The sequence below is a fragment of the Pongo pygmaeus genome, chromosome 4 (assembly GCF_028885625.2).
Source record: "Pongo pygmaeus isolate AG05252 chromosome 4, NHGRI_mPonPyg2-v2.0_pri, whole genome shotgun sequence".
NCBI classification, from domain to species: domain Eukaryota; kingdom Metazoa; phylum Chordata; class Mammalia; order Primates; family Hominidae; genus Pongo; species Pongo pygmaeus.
Window position 1 is genome coordinate 69836019 of NC_072377.2, and position 21404 is coordinate 69857422.

At 42.2% G+C, this 21404-nt stretch overlaps 1 protein-coding gene across 2 annotated transcripts in view; it reads left to right on the top strand.

The window, feature by feature from the left end:
- Nucleotides 1-5695: 5695 nt before the first annotated feature.
- Nucleotides 5696-21404, top strand: part of RGS7BP (regulator of G protein signaling 7 binding protein) — a 107385-nt gene continuing 91676 nt past the window's right edge. For both annotated transcript variants that reach the window (XM_054489191.2, XM_054489192.1), the window contains exons 1-2: nt 5696-6591; nt 7512-7678. In XM_054489191.2, the coding sequence (XP_054345166.1) occupies nt 6427-6591; nt 7512-7678 (332 nt within the window). In that variant the 5' untranslated portion in view covers nt 5696-6426. The remainder of the gene's footprint in view (nt 6592-7511; nt 7679-21404) is intronic.

Genomic DNA, 21404 nt, shown 5'->3' on the forward strand with positions numbered 1-21404 from the left:
CAGCCTCAAATCATGTACATTATTGCCATCCAAAGAAAATTGTTAGGTTTTCTCTGCTGCTAACGTACTGTCCTTCTTCCTTTCCTAAACCAAAGGAACCAGATCATTTGTCCTACTTTTGTGACCTCACCCACAACACTTTCACAATGGCCTCTCCTCTTTATCTTCAATTCAGGTCTGACTCTTGATGCCCTCCATTATTTACTCCCTTACTCCTGCTCTTAGCCAGTCACTGAAAAGCTGTCCCACACTCCTCCATCCATCCCAATCCTGCATACATATACATTAATACCTATCTCAGGTTCCATCTCTATCATGTAGCCTTTTCTAGTAACCTCAGCATACAGAGATTGATCCCATCTCTAAATTCCTGCAGTATTTATGTGTAGCAGAAAGTAACACTATTACATATTTTATTGTTCTTAGTGGTTTCTTGTCTGTATATTTTATCTCCCAAGTACAAGTGCCTTAAAAAGAATTATATCTTTACTCTTATTATATCTTCTCTTTGTCATTAATGTAGTACCTTGCTCATAGTAAACATTCAATAAGTATTAGATGGATTGATTTGATGTATCCTATACTTTTTCACAATTATTCTTTACATATTATATTAATCAAGACTCTTTTGGTGGCAAGTGGTAGTAATCCAAATAAAACTGACTTAATTTGAAAGGAAATTTTTTGGTCCACCTAAATGAAATTGCAGGTATAGTTTGACTTAAGGCAGAGATGGATCTACAAACTCAAATAATATAATTAAGAATCAATATCTCTCCATCTCTCCATTCTGATCCTCTGGGTTAGATCTCAGGGAGTCTCTTGACCATGAATGGCAAAAATGGCCACCAGAAATTCCAGCTTTCATCTTACCAGTTTACCAACCCAATGGAAAGAACAAAAAACTAAATATTAGGTTGAAATATATAAAATTGCTATTTATGTAGGTCAAAATGGTTGAATAATGGCAATTTCATATCTTTCAACCTAATAGTTCCAGAAAAAGTCCCAATGCTAAAGTTCATTGGTCCAACTTAGATTTCATAACCATTATTAAACCATTCAATGTGGCCACTGAGATACAGTATTTGTATTGGTCAGTCCTGAATCATATGCCCATGCACAGAGCCATGTGGACAAAAAGTGAGAGAGGACTGATTTCTCATAGGAAATTTAAGGTGCTATCATCAGAAAAGGGAGAATAAAAATTGAACAAGCAAAACACTAGATGCCCATTATGCACACAAGAAACACTCCAAGGTTGAAATTTACCATGAATGTAATGAAGCCTAAACTTCAGGGAACCTCACTTGCATAAGCTCCTTCTAAGACAATGTATCTCATCTTGTATTTAAATTTTTGTGTTCTTTTTCTTTAAGAGGGGCTCCCAAATTGTATAAGCTTCAAGACCAACAAAACCTAGATCTGCCCCTAATAAGAATACTCAAAAATATTTGTGAAATTAATAAATAAATGTTCCCAACATATTGCACCCTCTTCTGCTTTTAGCAGAAAGAAACCATCTGTTAGATAGTTTATTCACTAAGTTCTTCACAATAACTTTATCTCTTATCTTTTGACACTAACAAAAAAATAACTTGATCATGTCCTTCAGATCTCCCTAGCTTCTGGAATTCAGAATCTTAATGTATTTTTCTCTGCCTCTATCAGAGACCCACTCATGTAAGGCCCCCCCCCTTTTTTTTTTCACTTCTCTGAACTTTATTCCCAGATGAAACCTGCCTCCTACTATCACCTGTCATGAGAGGCCAATCCATTATGAAGTGTTCATTTCTGGGTCCCACTATGGTTCCCTACAGAACCAATTTGAAGAAACTCAGCAATTGCTCATATTAATTCTAAACTGATGTTCTCTGATGTTCTTTGAAATTTCAAATCAAAATGATTCTCAAAACTATCACAGAGAGAACACAAAATGTAAGGTATATCTTATATTGGAGTGAATCTAGGATGTCACTCTTGTCAAAGCCATATACCTATAGGTGACCAATGATCAGGCATGTGCCAAAATCGGGTCTGGGTAATCAAAAAATGTGCCTGTTGTTGAGATTTCCAACTACACTTTACCCTTCTACTTGGCCGTCAGACAGCCTCAGGAATGTAAATTCATGCAGTTTTGAATGTGGGGGAAGGTTAGGAAACTAAGCCTGCCTGCTGCTATTCTGATTACAGCATTTGTCGCTGGCTGGGAGAGACAGCTCTGAGATTGATGCTATTTTTCTCCCTTCTCAGGAAAATGGCTTGGGCTGTGTATCAGGGAAGGCCAAGGGGCACCTACAAGTGAAATTTCCGCTTAATCCCCCAGCAGGTTCCCAAGTCAGTAGTCTTTCAGATGTGGCATTGCAATTGACCTATTTATTCCATCCCCAACCCCTGCCCCCCAAGCTCCTGCAAGAAATATGGCATAGAAACAGGGCAGTGCAATTATATTGCCTTTTTTTCTTTTAATTTGTTGAAATTGTCTCTAGGCAGAAGAAGGGAGGTGGGGGTTAGAAACCAGATGGTTGTAACTGGAGTAGAAACCTACTACTGAGTAGGTTTAAGATGCTCAAATCTGGTAGAAGTGGCTATTTCCTCACAGGAAAAGGGGATGAAGCAACAGAGCCATGGAAAAAGATTTCCAGCAGACTGATCTCCAGTGTCCTATCCTCTCCAACCCATGTGCACACACATGTAAAAGGTAGCCCCTTTTCCCTTAGTTCTCCAAAGCACCACCAACAATGGGTTATAGCAGACTTTTCCTGAAAGTTGGGTGGAGGGTGCAGGGGTAAGCTAGTGACAGTGAAAGGGGTTTATAACACAGGACTTAAACCATCTACAAATGAATATTATCCATCCTTCTTTAAAACCCCTCAGTCTCTCTGTTATCTTCCTCCTCATCATCCCAAGCATCCTCACCCCTCACAAAACCCCAGGTACCTGATGCGTTTTTCTGCTTCTCTCTTTACACGCATTAAGTAGAAAGAAAATTGGGGCTGGGCACAGAGCCTCATGCCTGTAATCCCAGCACTTTGGGAGGCTGAGGCAGGCAGATCACCTGAGGTCAGGAGTTTGAGACCAGCCTGGCCAACATTGTGAAACCTTGTCTCTACTAAAAATCCAAAAGTTAGCCGGGTGTGGTGGCATGTGCCTGTGGTCCACTCAGCTCAGGTTGTAGGAACCTCCTTCTCAGATTTGATAATTCACTAGAATGATACAGCACTCAGGAAAGAGCTTTTCTTACTATTACCAGTCTATTCTAAAGAATACAACTCAGGAGCAGCCAACTCAGGCATGTCTGTGGAACTACTCAGAAGTCTGCACTACAGCCTGGGAAACAGAGTGAGACTCCATAGAACGAACGAATGAACAAAAGAATGAAAGAAAGAGAGAAGGAAGAGAGAGAGGAAGGAAGGAAGGAAGGAAGGAAGGAAGAAAGGAAGGAAGGAAGAAAGGAAGGAAGGAAAGAAGGAAGGAAAGGAAGGAGGGAGGGAGGGAGCGAGGGGAGGTAATTGAGATTGCAGGAAAGAGAAAGGGTCAGGGAGATGACTAACCACTAACCTGTTATCTTCTTATATTTGGGGAGATTCAACCAGTAGAAGAGCCCTTTCTCTCAGTCTCTGGGACATCTAAACACCTGGAGGATAGCAGCACACCAAGGTCTGGGCATGAGGGCTGATGCCTCCTTTCTCTAGTCTTTGATAGGGAAAACTGACTCTCAAGCTTGTGTGAAGTTCTGGTCAGGCGCGGTGGCTCACACCTGTAATCCCAGCACTTTGGCAGGTGAAGGTGGTGTGTGGATCACTTGAGCTCAGGAGTTCAAGACCAGCCTGGGCAACATGGCAAAACTCTGTCTTTACAAAATATTAGGCGGCATGTGCCTGTAGTCTCAACTACTTGGGAGGCTGAAGTGGGAGGATCACCTGAGCCCAGGAAGTTGAGGCTGAAGTGAGCTCTCATGGTGCCACTAAATTCCAATCTTGGTGACGGAGCAAGACTCTGACTCAGAAAAAAAAAAATGCAGCCAAATATCCACTCAGTTATCTATCTGTTAGGTTTTATTTCCTTCCCACCCAAATACATGATGTATTTTCCAATAGCACTTCTCCAACTCTCTAACACCAATTAGGTGGCCTACAATTCATTTCTGGCACTAACTACCCAGAGTTAACATCAGATTTACAGGTTTAAGGGCTCAGTCCCACAAGACTGCCCTCATCTCAGAGGCCAGTCACAAGTATGGGATCCACAGGTTACCAACTCTTCTCTTCATCTTGGCCACAAATTCAGGGGTTCCTATAACCGCCTTCTCAGATTTGGTAATTCACTAGAATGACTCACAGCACTCAGGAAAGAGCTTTACTTACTATTAACAGTCTATTCTAAAGGATACAACTCAGGAGCAGCCAACTGGAAGAAAAACATAGGGCAAAGTATGGGAAAAGGACATGGAACTTCCATGCTCTTTCCTGGTGTACCATCCTTCCAGCACCTAGATGTCTTCCATAACCCAGAAGCTCCCCACACTCTATTGTTGTTTAGGAGTTGTACAGAGGTTTCTTTATGTAGGCATGATTGATTAAATAATTGGTCATTGGTGAGGAACTCAGTCACTAGCTCCTCTCCTTTCCCCTGAGATTGGGGGATGAGGCTAAAAGTTGCAAGCATCTAACCAAGGCTTGGTCTTTCTGGTGACAAGATGGCTTATCATAATAACTCAGGCAATTTCCAAGAGTTTTAGGAGTTGTGCACCAGGAACTGGGGACAAAGACCAAATAACTCTCTTATTATAGTACCCCATTATATTTACTTGTCTTGTAAAAAATATTGTAAAGCCACCCTCCTTAGGATATTAACCTTCCTGGCTATTTCTGGCTTTCTCTTTCTATGTACTCTCCATATCCCTTTAACAGACTGACCAGGTACCTCTGATCTGTTCTTATTAGGATTACTAATACATAACTAGTTTTCCTGTGGCAGACCCCTTTATCTCCCTCTCCAAACAAATCATTCAGGAGAACAAGCATTCTTAGAGCCTTAGAGTTGAATGCCCACAACACTCGCTCTTCCTCCCAGAAGAACCTTAGGAAGATGTCAGTGGGAAGGGTGAACTTAAATGGCTGAGGGCCTCACCCACACTCCTTTTCACGCAGGAATCATCCCTGCTTTTCTGGGCCACCTCTGTTGGCCTCTGGGTTACTGATATCCCATAAGTGAGAAGAAGGTCATTTTGAGTGTCCAGAGAGATCTCTTGGCTCTTATTTGTTCAAGTCTCCAGAAGGGAACTCTAGGAGCTGGGTCCTGAGACCCTGGAATGCAAGACCAAGAGCTTTACTACTTGAAATGGGGTGGGGATGAGGCCCAATCTGAGTGAATGCCTCTGTGCATTCTGCCTCACTGGCTCTCCTCTTTCCCCCTCCATGAACAAAGACAAAATAAAAACAAAACAACTCAGGGAAACAAAGCTTTCCTTTTAGGTTATCAAGAGTTCTTCCATTTGGAGCAAAACCTCACTCCCTCCTGTGGCCCCAGTCTCAGTCTCAGATGGTGAGGGCCTCAAGCCCACACGGGCTTATTTGAAATCCATGTTTAGGTCCCAGCATGTGGCATGTGCTCCACTCTGATGACACTTTTCGTTTCTAATAATAGAGCAGATGAAGTAATATTGCAATTGATGTTCCCGGGGATTTGATTGGATAAGTGCATAAACTGTGGAGGGGGAAGGGGGTTGCATGGACAGATCACATTAGTATTCCCGTCCTATCAATGTGCGGGCCCGCGAACAACGTCAGCCGGACCGATTCTCTGCGTCTGCCAGTCCCGCCACAGATTCATCTGGGATCTTCAAACAGACAAGCCCTTAGAGACGAGGGATCGAGGCAGCCGATTAGAGCCAATTGCTTGCTTTGGGGACCGCCAGTCCTTCCAGGCCTGGCGACAGTGGAGGGAGGGGAAAGACGAACCGAGTGCCGCTGCGGGAAGACACTGAAGCAAGAGCGACACCCCTTTCCGCCCCCCACCTTGCAGCGCAGGCTTTGAAAGCTGCTCCCCCACCTGAATGGAAACTCGGAACCGCCGGGCGGCGCGTTCCTTCTCGCCCAGCCTTGCAATCCATGCCGAGAGGAAGGCAGTGCGAGCCCGCGCCAGCGCCCAGCTCCCGGGACAGGGTCGGCAATGCTGCTGAGCAGAACTTGATCGCGCCCCTTCCTCGCTGCTAGTGGAAGCGATGCTGCACGGCACAGCTAGCGCTTCCCCGGCTCTCCTTCAAGCTGAAGGTTACCGACCCGCGCAGCCAGCCCCAGCACTGTGAGCTGCGCGCCTCAGGTCCGGGCTCCGGCTGCTTGGCGGCGGCGCCCAGGGCAACAACCGGGCCGCCCGCGCCGGGGCGCACTGCACCAGCGGCTTCGGCTTGGTGGATGTGTATGCATGAGTTCTGCACCGAATGGGCGCAAAAAGCGCCCCAGCCGGTCCACCCGCTCCTCGATCTTCCAGATCAGCAAGCCCCCTCTGCAGAGCGGAGATTGGGAGCGCAGGGGCAGCGGCTCCGAGAGCGCCCACAAAACCCAACGAGCCCTGGACGACTGCAAGATGGTGGGTGAAAACTGTGCCTCTTTTTTTTTTTTTTTTTAATTGAGAGGGGGTGGGGGGAGTCGTGTATGTTAATCATTTGCCTGAGTGCCAGCCACTCCCCCACCCTCAGATCCTCAATGCCGATCACGTGGCACATGCACTATTTTTAAATCTGCAGTCCCCCAAATTCAGGGTGACACCCCGGTCGTAATAGCCCTGCAGAAGAAGTGTCACAGCAAGGGTCTTGGGGATCAGCGGCTGTAGGTTGTGCCTGTACCCCCTCGAAGAATGGTGGATGCGAAAGACACAGTGAACTGGCTCGCTCATGGAGGAGGGAGGGATGAGGAGGTGGGGATGCTGCTTTCTGGGGAGAGAGTAGCAAACAAACCCAAATACAGCGCACGGGGCGCTGCGGAGGGGTCGAAGGTTCCAGCGCAGAGGCTGTAGCTGGTCTTCCCGTCAGGCCGTCAGGCCGAGAGGTTCAGTGGCCCAGCGAAAGGTGAATGGTTTGCCTATTACACCCTACCTGTCGCCTCCCTCGCCCCTCCCGCCGTGCAACTTAAAAGCCATGTCCTAGCAGTAGCAGAGGGGAGCGTCTATGTAGGAGTCTCCAGCATCATTCTCTGTTGGCCTGGGAGTGGCATGGTAGCACTCCAAACATGCTCTCTTGCTCTTCAGAAACTGAGTCTGAAAGGGTGAGGGGAAGTAGGTCTGGAAATAGAGCTTCCATGGCCAGGCTTGCCTATGAAAATAAACACTTGCCTTGGACAAAGAGACTTGCCATTTTGGTGCCTTCTGCTTTAAACAATTCCTAGGTTCCTTAGCTGGAGATCTGGGGAGCTGACTCAGGGGTCAGTGAAGGCCCTTGTTTATGTACTCCGAAACAGGAAACTTTCTGATGAGAAATGTTTGGTAAAAAAAAAAACTCACTTCTTTTCCAGCTTGTCCAAGAGTTCAACACACAAGTGGCCCTGTACCGAGAGCTGGTCATTTCTATTGGGGATGTCTCAGTCAGCTGCCCCTCACTCCGGGCGGAAATGCACAAGACAAGAACCAAAGGCTGTGAAATGGCCCGTCAGGCACACCAAAAATTGGCTGCCATCTCAGGGTAGGAGACTCGGCATTATTTGGTAATTCGTATACACGATAAATGGATGCTGACAGAATTTTATGGTAGTCAAGTCCTCAGAGATGATCTCCACATATTTGAGATTTTAACCTTAAGATCGAAATTCTCTAGAGAGCTATACACAAACTATAGGCCAAACCATAATTTGAAGGCTGTGTCATTCTTGCATATATGTATATATATTTAGAAGATTTGGATCAAGTGATTTTTTAAAAACTTAATTTTCAATACTCTGGCCACATTCTGGAATTTGGAGCATAAGATTTGGGGTGGATGGTTGGACATCAAACTGAAGTTAAATCATCTTGCCTCAAAATTATTTTGTCATCTGCTGCTGAACAAAAGGCCTGTGCTGTAGAGAAAAAATCTTTCCCAAATCCCAGATTTACTAAACTATTTATACCATGAGATAAATTCCTATGATACCGCCTAAAATAAAATCCCTAAAATAAGGTCTTAGATATAAATTACTCTCTTCACTGTGGTGATATGAAGGGGTAAGTTTTAGCATAAGAACAGTTTTTAAAGATTGGGGAAATTCACACATCTCAGTAAACCTAACATGACTTTGTCCTCCAAATTTTTATTTATTTTCATCAGATTTATCGTTTTTCAAGCCTGTATTAGGAGATAATTCAGTATGTGAAAACTTCTCTCTTGGGATCCTACCTATACTTTCTTTCATCTCTTAATATTGGGAAAAAAGTTAGCCATGGATTTTGTTAACAGTTCCTATTTTCAAGATAAGTACTTAGAGCAAGGAAACACAGGAATCCTTATACAAATACATCAATACATTAATTTAAGTGCTTGGTTCTGTCTGGATATAGTATTTATCTGTTTATCTATGTGAGTATAGCTTTATCACAGCAGAAGTTCAAATTAGACTCACCTGATAATGTTACAAGCTGATCACTTGTAGGAATTATATCTACTTTACCTATTTGAAAGGATCAGTTTGCCATCCTTAATTCCAATAATATGTATAGTGATTATAAAGTTTATAAAGATTGGAAAGCCATATATTACCTCTGTTAATAATTACTTTACATTTGACCACAGGCATTTTATATCATGAAAAATGATATGCTGTACTCATCTCCTTGAAGAGAGAGATAAACAAAATGTTATAACCATATTTTATTTAGTAAAAATATTGAGAAGCCTTATCCTTTACTGTTTTAACTCTTATACTATTCTTAACAAGAAGTAAATCTGGGAAATGGAGGGGAATTAAGTGGTTCAGGAGTTTGGGGAAGAAATGCAGTTGTGATAAATCCCAGACAAGGAGAGAGAGAGAAAAAGAATCAGAAATGTGAAGGAGCACTGGTAAATTTGGAAGTACAGATAAACAATAATTCAAAAGGAAAAGCAGATTTAGGACAGGAAATTTTCTCTCAGGGCTAAGGAGTAGCAACTCTGTAAACTTTGTGTCCTAGATTATAGGATGGGATTGCATTTAGGATCCCTTTGAGTTGGAACTCAAAATGAGAACGTGTTCCAATCAGAGAAGGTGGGCTGGAGGAATAAACAAGGAGTTCGATTCAGGCTATTTTGCTACACACACGAAATTCAGGGTCTTCTAAAGGTTCAGGAAAGAAAAGGTCTGAAACTATTGGCTAAAAGTTGAGTTTGGAGGATTTCAGGTGGATTTTTTTTTTCTTTGAGAGGTATTATAGCTATGTTACCCCGGCTGGTCTTAAACTCCTGCACTCAAGTAATCCTCCCGCCTCAGGCTCCAGAGTAGCTGGGAATACAAGAATGCACCATGGTACCTGGCTTGAGGTGGATTTTATTTACTCTGGTGTTTTTAGCTGTTTGCTACTTGTTTGCTTGTTATCTGTGTGTTGATGTTAATGGGGGCAGTTTTATAAGAATTAGTGGGAAAATAAGTTGTTCTTAGAGCCTTGCCAAAGGAAAACCAACTCCATAAAATATTCTAGGATAGAATTTGACACATTTCCCCCCTTACAATAATAATTAAATGCAATTTAACATTCGTTATAAAAAAATGACAGCAATATAATTGAAGGAAATCCCTTTAGTTCCTCACCATCTGGGCTCCATTAATGAAGGATGTGATTCCCTTTGGCGGAATTCCGTTTCTGATATCACTTGTTATGTGGGTTCTTGTTTCAAGCTTGATGTGAAGGCTGTTAGGGAGGCTGTAGGAGTCACTTTAAAGTTTGAAGCAGGGGTGAGAAAAGCAAAGGTTTTTGGCGAAATTTAGAGAGAAGAACTGGATTTCTTGGGCGCCCACTATTTGTCATCACAACCCAGCTATTTCCTTTCAGCTGAGGGAGGGATTATTATTCTTATTCCACAAATAGGTCTAGAGAGATTGAGGAACTTGCCCAAAGTTACACAGCTAAGAAGTGACACAGCTTTGATTCAGCCCCATGTTTGCATGCTTCTGATATTCATGCTTTTTCCTCTATATAATGCTGCCATTCAAAAAGGTGTTATGTATAAAGGATACATGATAAAACATAAATTAACCTCAAAAAGAGTATGCTAACTGAAAGAAGCCAGCCACAAAATATCACACATCATATGATTCCGTTCATGTGAAATGCCCAGGAAAAGCAAATCTATAGAGACAGAAAGTAGATTAGTGGTTACCTAGGACTGGAGGCAAGAGCAGGTAGAGACTACAGATGAGCTCGAGGAATCTTTTTGGGATGATGGAAATGTTCCAGAATTGGACTATGGTGATGGTTGTACAATACTGTATATTTACTAAAAGTCATTGAATTGTAACTAATAATGAGTTAATTTTATGGCATATAAAGTATACCTCAATAATTGTTTTTTAGAAAGGTATTATCATCATCACCATGATTAACACTTGGTTTTTTGTCAACTTTATTATTTTCTACATATGTAGCTTTTAATGAAGGGGTATGAGCTATAGGGTGGAGGAAAAGTAACACTTGGCTCCGCACGCATTCTTCAAGACACCTGCCTCGTGGCTATTGCTTAAGCACCAATTATTTGCTCTGTGTAGGAATACGAATGTGGGAAAGGCAGGACTTGAAGGAGTAAGTGAATTTATTCATTTTCTACCAATACAGACCCCCACTTCCTGGTCTGCCAGCTGGCTTTGGGGCCACAGGAGGTAGACAGGATTGAAGGTGGACAGGGTAAAAAGAAGATGAGGCAAGAGAGAGAGGAAGAGGAAAAACAAGGAGTTAGCATTAAACAAGCCACTAATGCTACATACCTTTCATCCCGGACCAACTGAAACCCTCAAGGAATGGTGGAGCTCACGGGAGAAGAAAACTCAGACTATGTTTTTTCTAACTGGTCCTGTATAGGAAGGCCATCTCCACAAATACAATCAACACACTTTCTCAAATTGTGTTTAGATCTACAGAGTGCACGCACAGCCTTTTCTTTCAAAGGCATCGGATATCTGCATTCTGGACAGACCCAGCCAGGTGAATACAAAGTATCCTCTGACTGTCTTGATTTACTAAAGTTATATCTTTACAACTCTGACCCTGTCCCAGACATTAAAGCTAAGAGGGGCCTTAAAGATCACTTGCAAGAATGGGCCTCAAACTTTTTTAGCAGCAAATCCTCCCTTCAATCTAAATGTAGAAAGCCACATTTATAAAGACGGTCACAGTGGCATTACTCTGCACTGCTTGGGGTGTGTGTGTATGTGTCCATGTGCATATCAGGAGTAGGCCGGGTCCTGCCTTTTGGACTTCCTTCCCAAAGTGACTTCTGAGACACTTCATAGAATCCCTAGGGCTCCATGGCACTTTATATTTGAGGAGTCTAAGATTCAGAGGATTTAAGTGACTTTTGAGGCAACTTGACAAAGAATACGTGAAGATTTTGGAGTCAGGCAGACCTGGAATGAGTATCATCTTTTATGACCTTGATGGAATGCTTAGCTCTCTAAGTCACAATTCCTTCATCTGTAAGGATGAAGTCCTTCATGCCCATTCATGGGGTAGTTGAGAGAGTTAAGTGAGCTGGGTATGTGAAGCAGGGACCACATGTCCAGCCTGTCAATGGCACTGCCAGTCAGAGGCTGCTCTAAGACTGGGACTTGGATCTCGTGCTCCCTGGTCTTGTACCTGTTCCATCAACCACACCTGAGAATGAGGAGAGATGAGCACAGCATACAAGGTAGGAGTGGCCCCAGGAGCCAGCATCCTCCAGCACACCTCGGGAGTTACTGCTATGGCTGGGGGGCTGGTGGTCAGGATTCTCTTTTTGCTGCTGTGCTTCTGTGGTGTCTGTGTTGGACTGAATCTTTCTCACACTGCTGCTTTTGGTTAATGGCTCTCAAGAGAATCTAAATGTAGAAAGATTTACTCCAGATCTTAAGTTTAAGTATGACAACATGAGAGACAGTAGAGTGTGATGGGAAAGAGCACTGATTCTAAATCAGATTAGACCAGGCTTTACCACTTGCTAAGGACATGAGTGAATTTGTATGCAGATTGATTCACAGAGTGGTTAGTGGTAGTCTGGTGTCGTGGTTAAGTACATAGACTTTGGGACCAGACTGGCAGTCTGGCTGTGCTGCTATTCACATGTAGTATGAAGTCGGGCAAAGATATTGTCGCTCCCTCTCTGCTTCAGTTTCCTCAACAGCAAAACGGAGTTAATGAATAATCGGACCAGAGTATGCGGCATTGTGAGGATCAAGTACTTACGAGACTGCGGGCATATAGTAAATGCTATTAAGTGCAAGTTAGTGGTGATGTAATAAGACATTTAAAAATTCAGATTGTTGAGATACATTTATATAAAAAGTTAATCCATCAAATATTTTCCAAATAAATACTTTAGCTGGAATAAATCTTTGTTTACCTTAGTTTCTTATATTACATTCTGAGACATTTTCTAGGTGGAAGTTTCCCAGACGGCTATCAAAAAGCCTGTTCTGAGATACCATAAAAATTATATGGAGATGTGAAGATTCAAAAGTAGTTAAGTTTAGAAATTTTTTATATAAATCAGCCTGGATTCTTCATATATCAAATAATATTTATAAAATCTTTTGGCCTAGTTCTGGTATAGGCTATATGTCATTGGACAAGTCTGTTAAATTCCCTGCATGCCAAAATGACAGTGTTATATTGAACGACTTCTGAATCTCCTGGCTTCCTCATTCCATTATTCTACATTAATTCATAGAGAATCACATGGACCTTGTTTACAGAACTGAGCTACGAAAAAATAAATATCATGCAAGAAGTTTGATGATTGAATTCCAGAAATAATTTGGTGAGATCCAAACATAGTACATTCACAAGAAGAATCTTAGTTTCCTGTTGGCTTTCTAGAGCAATGTAATGAACATCCTAGAGGTCCAAAAGCACAGATTTCAGTTTTTTCCCTCCAGCAATGATTTCCCTGACCAACCAGACCTGTTTCTCTCCTTTTCCCCTTCTCTTTCTTCATGTTCTTTCCTTCTCTTCCTTCTCCTCCTCCTGCCTTTTTTTGCGGGGGTTGGGGTGGAGTCTGTTTTGGTTTTGATTTGTGTTTAATTTTTTTGCCCTGATTTTTTCAGTCCCACTTCTAGTTGGTTTCTTGTTCCTACCCTTGTCCTGTTTGCTAGGAAGTTAGGAGGTAAGAGAGTGAGATAAGGAAGAATAAAGAATTGCAGCTTAGTAATAGTCCTTTCAACACTTTGGCTGAGCCAGCAGCAATGATGTATGGTGATAGAGTATGGAAGAAGAGCTCAGTGACCATGGAAGCAGCTCTCAGCCTTCTTTGATCCACACGGTGGAGGAGGCCTTATGTGGGCAGCGACAGCCTCTGCCGTTAGTAAAAGGGACCTGTGGTTGGCAGGCATGCCAGGCCACCCACTCTGTCTTTTCTTTTCTCTTCCTATTAAAGGTGTTTTGCTTTAAAATGTTTAGCTCTCACTGGTCAAATAGTGAAAGGCAAGTTATGTCTATACCAAAAGAATATACTATCCATAAAGATAACGATGGAAGAACAATTCAGTATTAGTTTGCTAAGGCTGCCATAACAAAGTGCCACAAACAGAGTGGCTTAAACAAAAGAAATTTATTGTCTCACAGTTCTGGAGGCTGGAAGTCTAAGGTCAAGGTGTCAGCAGGGTTGGTTACCTCTGAGGGCTGTGAGGAAGTATCTGCTCCAGGCTTCCCCCTCTAGCTTCTGGCGGCTTGCTGACCATCTTTCACATTCTTCGGTTTGGTGAAGCATCTCTGCCTTCAGCTTCACATGGCCTTTTCCTCGTGTGTGCATCCATGTTCAAATTCCCCTTTTTTACAAGGACACAGTCATATTGAATTAGAGGCCAATTCTACTCCAGTATGACCTCATCCTAGCTTAATTATTTACACCTGCAATGACCCTTTTTCCAAAACAAAGGTCACATTCTGAGGTACTGGGTGGTTAGGCCTTAAACATATGAATTTGGTTGGGGGAAAGGGGGCATAATTTAACCCATGATAAATTTCCTTGACTTATCTGCAGCTAAATACACACTTTGGGTTGTTTTGCCCCAACTAGAGGTGAGGTTTTGCCTAGGGCTTTCTGTATACTCTGCCTACACTTTCATAGAAAGCCATCCCAGGGCCCAGTGTTTAATCATCTGCAGGATCGTAACTCATGTAAGGGTAGAGTTTGTGACCATGGAATAGAATGTTTTCTGTATGAAATGGATTGTTCACAAAGATACTGAGTCTCTAATACAGCTAGCACTTTTCTTTAACCAATTTAATTATATTAGAAAGGTAAACCAAAACCCAGCTACAAGAGGGAATACTGGGGAGAGCTGGTGAGGCATCTAACAATCCACACCCGGGGTGTTCACTTTCCCTGGTGCGCATGAGAGAATTGAGCAGGTAGTGGCCTCTCAGTGGTGCTAATACTGTTGCTTAAGGACCATAAGCATACTCTGGAGCAAGGACAAGGTTCTGACTCACACCAGATTAAAGAAGAGTGCTATTATTAGCAACTTGAGTAAATGTGATATGGCATCTAGACAAGTGTTCTCCCATTGCCTATTGAAATTTAGCCATTTTATGTTTTGAACAGATTTAATGACTTTCACCTTGTTAGAGTCTTCTTAATAGATGTTCCAATTAGAGAGAAAATTAAATCTAAAACTAACTTTGGAAAAATTCCCCGTCACTTTATTATGTATACTCTGAAGTGCAAGAGACCAAGGCTGTTTCATTCATCTTTGCACCCTGAGTGGTAAGCTCAATGATGATACATTTGTCTTCTCTGTTCATTAAGTTTACTTGGTATTTTAAAATCTATTCTTAAAAGAAGCCGTGTCTTGATACCGACTTTAGTAAGAATTGAGAGATTTGATTGGTTTACATCTTATTACATTTAGCTATTATTATTTTCTGTTTTTAACTCTAAAACCAATATGTTGGTTTTTAAATAACAGAGGACTTGAAGAGCTTATATACCTAAGAGCAATTTCTGAGGCATAGGTGTTCATTACTAAAACAAATCAGCGGGCAGTGTGTATCTTAGGATTACTCATAAAGTAATTATATTTAATTTATGTTATTTGATAAAATAGTACCATAACATCTCTCTGCTTAGGGGCTTTACATTATTGAATAGTTAATTAATCAGTTACCATTGAGATCACCTTTTCAAACTGTTCTTTAAACTTCTAGGCCCTGAGAGTTTGGTTGTGTCTTATCCCAGAAAGACAACTACACAAAGCACAGCTCCAGAGCAGTATCTATACTGCCTGTTTATTTCCTTTGCTTTACAAGACATGACTTTAAAAAAGGTAAAACTTCATGAAAAACATTTAATTACTTGCCTACATGCATATACACACACACACACATATAATGCACACACACAGGGTAAACTTATTTGTGAGACTGACTCTGGTTAGGATAAAGTATCTGAACCTTTAAATAGAACTGATTTAGCAAATAATAATTATTATTATTATTTATTTTTAGAGATGAGGTCTCACTCTGCTGATCTTGAACTCTTAGGCTCAAGTAATCATTGTGCATCAGCCTCTTCAGTAGCTGGGACTACAGGCATGCACCACCAGACACAGCTAATTTTTTAAAAACTTATTATAGAGACTTGGGTCTTGCTATGTTGCCAAAGCTAGTCCTGAACTTCTGGCCTCAAGCAACACTCCCAGTTAAGCCTCCCAAAGTGCCAGGATTATAGGTGTGACTCACCGCTCTCGACCTAAATAAATGTTTTCAACCTAATAGAAGACTCTAGATACAATCAGGTCAACAAAAGTCAATTTAACATTTGCAGCTGTAGATACACAGCAAACAAATAAACTACACCAATCTGAGTTTCAGCACAAGGGGAAATATATACTAACCCGGAATAAGCCAAAGCCCTCATGTATTCTTCAGTCACTGAGAATATCTTGAAGTGCCCCTACCCCATCCCATAAGGTACCAAGTCCTGTAGTGTTTTATCTTTTTCAGTGTCTATTGTGTCCCTTCTTTTTTCCCCATTTCTGTGTCCACCTGTTAGTTCACAGATGTATCCCCTCAGGCCATCAGCTGTTGTAGTACGTCCTGATGGGTCTCCTTGAGTTCAATCTCTCACCTCTTCTCTTCATTTTATTCTCTAGACACAGGCTAATCCTCCTCCTAAAACACTCCTCTGATCTTGTCACTTCTTTGCTTTAAAACTTCTAAAGATTTCCTATTGCCTAAAGCAGTGTTTCTTCAAATTTGAAACTAGATTTCCTGTATCAGAATCATGTGGGTGGGATGTCCTCGTACCCGAAGAACCAAAACCCCTGGGGAGGTAAGGATAGGAAATCCAAATTTTTAACAAGCACCACTGCATCTCCCAGGAGATTGTTGAACATGCAACACGTGAGGCCTACCTGCCTAGAATAGCGATTCTCAACCTGGGCTGCACATGGAAATCACCTGGGAAGCTTTAAAAATTTGCTGATGCTTGAGTTCCATCCCTAGAGTTTCTGATTTAATTGGTCTGGGATGCTGCCTGGGCATTGGGGTATTTTTAAAAGCTTCCCAAGTGTGCATCTGTATCAGAAAAGATTATACTTGGCTATATTTAACAGAAAATTCAAAGTAGCAATTGCTAAAGACACCAGGGTTTATTCTCGCCCAGAAAAAAAAAAAAAAAAAAAAGTCCTAGGTTGGGCAATTCGGAACTGGTACAGTGGCTCCATGAAACCAGATGGTTCTGCACCCATTCTTTGTTTACGGCTTCTATCCTCAACCTCACTTTATGAGGCAAGATGAGCACAGAAGCTCAGCCATCAGTCCACGTTCCAGCATAGAAGGAGGAAGAAAAGAGGAAGGGCAAAAGGCCACCGTGTCCAGATGGGTCAGCTCTCCTTAATCAGTTTCAAACAAAACTTCCAGAACTGTACCATATGGTCACACCTAATTGCAAGCAAGACTTGGGAATACAGTCTTTTTTCATTGCCACCTTAAATAAAAAGGACTTCATTACTAAGGAAAAGGGAAAGAATGCATATTGGGAAACAACTAACGATCTCTGTCACAGTACCCAACCTATATTCCTGGATTTTTTACCACTTAACTTTTAAACACTCCACTTCCTCAAACTGGTATACTTTTGATTCCTTAAGTGTGTGTAACAAAGTGACCCTATCCTATTCATCTACATATATGGTTTCTATACGTAAATCCATACTCTAACCAGTAAAAGAAAAACTTCACTCCTCCGCATGTCAAGGTCTTACCTGCACCTCATTATAATCCACCGTGCTCCTCACACTGAAAAGCAGAACAGGGGAAAGGGTCCAGAAAGGATTGAGAAAAAGACTTTGCTGCTTTTAAATGAACTCATGGAAAAGATATGAAGTTTAGAAACCACTGGGAGGGCAGGAAGTTAGGCGAGTTGGCTTCGAAAGGACTTAAGTATAATTTTCACAAGACAGGATGTGAAATGGGATAGAGCCTGCAAGGAGTATAGGTAGTGGCACTCAAGAAATTAATGTTTTAAAAAATCTGCTTGAGATTGAGACTCTTTAGAAAATTTTTTTAAACCTCCTGTAAATAAATCAAAGAAAAAATTTCATCAAGGAGTTAAAATCTTATAAACTGTTATGAATAAAAGGTGGGAAGCAGCTAGAAAACTCAAGGAAGCAGGAAGGGTTTTCTGGAGATGGGGATAAACTGCAACATGATCTATGGTCAAGATCATAATGAGCTCATTAAGGGAAATTGGACTTGGAACTCATTATCCCATATAAACAATGTTATACATAGTACTTAGGTCATAAACAGTATTTAACCCATAATTTCCAAAATTATAAACCTTTTCATCATATATAACAGTATTTTCTATGGGAAAATAGATTCATGCCCAACTCCAGAAGTCATCTTTATTTCTGGGAACATATTCATAGTGCTCTTCTAGGTGCGGTAGATACAACAGCTTTGAACAAAATAAAGTCCTTGTATTCATGGTGTGTGTGGTGGTGGTGGCGGGGGTGGGGCTGGTGACTGAGAAGAAACAAACAAAAGAGAGTATTTCAGATAGTGAAAAATGCAGTGAGGAAAATAAAACAAGATGATATTATTAAGGAATGACATATGCAGCGTGGGAAGTTATCTTCTGATAGGGTGGTCAAAAAGGCACCTCTGAGAAGGTAACATTCGAACTGAATATCTGACTCTGAGAAGGGACCAGTCCTATGATAATTTTAGAGAAAAGCATTTGAGGCAGCAGCAACAGCAAGGTAAAGTTCCTTGAAGACTGCATTATCGGTTTGGAATTATCTTCAGCTGCCAGTAACATAGGCCAGACATCAATGACTTAAACATATAAAGGTGGCTTTTTCTCACATAATTAAACACCCAAAGGGGTAGGGATGGCAAACATTGGTTCATGATTGAAGAACATCATGACTGAGATTTCTGTAGTTCTCTGGGGCTTTTCCTCAAGGTCTCAATATTGATGTTGCAGCTCCAGAAATTGTACCCATGTTCCAGGCAAGTAGAAAGGGCAGAGAGCACAGACATAAGCCCATTAAATGTGGCCCTTCTTAAAAGAGTTTCTCAGAAGCCTCACACAGCAACTTCCTGAATGTCCCAGCAGCCAGGGCAGTGTCATGCAACTTCCCTGACTGCAAGTTTCATGATCTGATTTGCATACATCTCTCTCCATACCAGCTGTCTGCTGAGAACACAAATTTCCTAATCTATAAGCAAAAGTCATGCTTCTTGAGGCCTAGGACAGGATCTCTAGCAAGACTGGGGAGACCGGAAGAGTATGGAGCTTGGATGTGAGGAGTGAGGAAAGGGGTGCTGGACTGGGAGAAAGAAGTAAAGGTAGATCCCTCAGCATCAACCTCTCCTTCCTCCTCATTTCCCTCTTAGTTCGTTTGCTCCTTTCATTAAACGTTGAACACGTATTATGGGCCAGACATTGTGCGAGCCTCCAGAAGCATAAAGATGAATCAACATGGCCCTTGCCCCTGAGGAGCTTATCACCCAACATCTGTATAGAGATAGACATTAAACAAATCATTGCAGAACAACGGAGTCAACTCTGCAATAGAAATAGGCAGAGGATACAGTAGAGGAAGAGTAATCAGCTCTGCCTGACTGGGTGTAGCCTGGGAAAATGACTTCATAAAGGGATTGATGTCACCTGGGCTGAACTTTGAAGCGCAAATAGCAATGTCCTTTCTCTTTTAGTTATGCAGTCATAGCCTCCTGCCATAGGTAAGCCTCAGGAGACACTATTTGTCTGTTTTGAACCACGAGGAAACAGAACTAGGAGTTTAAATGTGCCAAGAGCCTACTATGTGCTGTTCCCTTTGCACATATAATTCCTGATTAAATCATATTCATGATGAAATGAATATGATTCATCTGAAATAACGTTTACCTACAACCTGGGAAGATACTGTTTTTAAAGGCTGGTATGTTGACTGGGAAGCACATTTACCTGCAAATAACAGAGACCAACCTGTTCACAGAGTGGCCTCATCATAGAGCCAACTGTGTAGGTGGGTGGGAGCTGAGATTATTTCACCAACTCAAGAATGTCAGGACTGAGAGCCTCATGATTCTTTGGCCTTTTCCCTATGGTTCCAAGACGTTGGTCCTGTCCAGAGCAAACAGGCTCCAGAGCTGTCTCTGGATTTTAGGTGAAGCTCACTTGGAAACTTTCTAGAGAACCCAAAATGTTAGGTATTTTTAAAATCTCCATTTTATAGTGAACTGAGGTTCTGAAAAGTTGAGATACTTGGTCAAGATGTTTGGTGGAGCTGGAGTTTGAACACTGGTCTCTCTGGTGCCAGAGTCTTTATTCTTGCTACCATATTGGGCTGTTTCCCGACAGACCCTTCTTTCTTGGACTGGCCACAGGATTGCTTTCCTTCTTTTCTACTGCCACAAACTATTATTTCCACTCAGAGTCTCCTTTCCCCTGGACACACTTCAGAACAAGGATCTCTTCAGCCAGCACACGGCCGATTTGAGGGTTTTTAAGGTTTCCTCAGCTACTAAGAGGAGGAAAACAGGCAGGAAGGAAAAAAATAACAAAATTATGGCCTTACTGAAGCTGCCAGTGGAATGTAAATGGATCTTGGCTCTGCATTCTTGAGGCCTCAGCACTTTTCTCTGGACCCCGAATTTTTCAGTCTTTCTTTCCCTATACCATATTTACTCACATTGCTTCATTTGGGGGCACCTTCTTTCCTGGTTGTTTAACTATGCAAGTCCTAGACATGACCCTATGGAATCAGACTCTGACCCAGGTCTGGGTGGGCTGAATTCTGGGTGTTTCAAGAATCGACCTACCTTTTCCCAGGGGAGGACATGTTAGCAGGGGCAGAACTCCCCATCACCACAATGGCGTTGGCCACCTGCTCCCTTTCAGGACCCCAATGAGCACAGGGGGTGAGGGTGGGGAATGGTAGGAAGTGCTGGAAGGGTTTGAAGGACACACAGCCTCCCCCTGGGCTGACAGGGACACTCGTAAGGAAGTAACATTGAGGCTGGGAGAAAAGATGGGAAGAAGTCATAGGAAATGAGATCCGGGAGAGATTATCAGACCAATCTCAAAAACACTACTTCTTAAAATACTGAAATCCCTTGTCAATAAATCCGGAAGAGTTCCTGTTCTCCCACAAATGGTGTTTAAAATCATCACAGTAATTATCTAAATTGCCTCCCTCATGAGATTTCTAGTTTCCAGCTAAAATGACTGATTGTTAGGGCTTCAGGCTCTGAGTTTTAGACTCTTTTATTCCCTTAGTGGGTCTAATTTTGAAGTGTTCCATTTTGGCATGGAATTCTTATTTCCAGTCTTGCCATCCACTCATTAAGCTGAGGAAATCTGTGAACTTGATGGGTTTTTTTAATTCTTTTTTATTTATTTTTTGAGATGGAGTCTTGCTCTGTCACCCAGTCTGGAGTGCAGCGCCATGGCCTTGGCTCACTGCAACCTCCGTCTCCCGGGTTCAAGGATTCTCCTGCCTCAGCCTCCCAAGTAGCTGGGACTACAGGCATGTGCCACCACACCCAGCTAATTTTTGTATTTTTAGTAGAGACGGGGTTTCACCATGTTGGCCAAGCTGGTCTCAAACTCCTGACCTCGGGTGATCTGCCCATCTCGGCCTCCCAAAGTGCTGGGATTACAGGCGTGAGCCACCGCGCTCGGCCTTTTGTGTCTTTTACATATTGTCAGTAAACAGATATTTTCTGATTTTTCATCTTTTATACTATATTCCTAT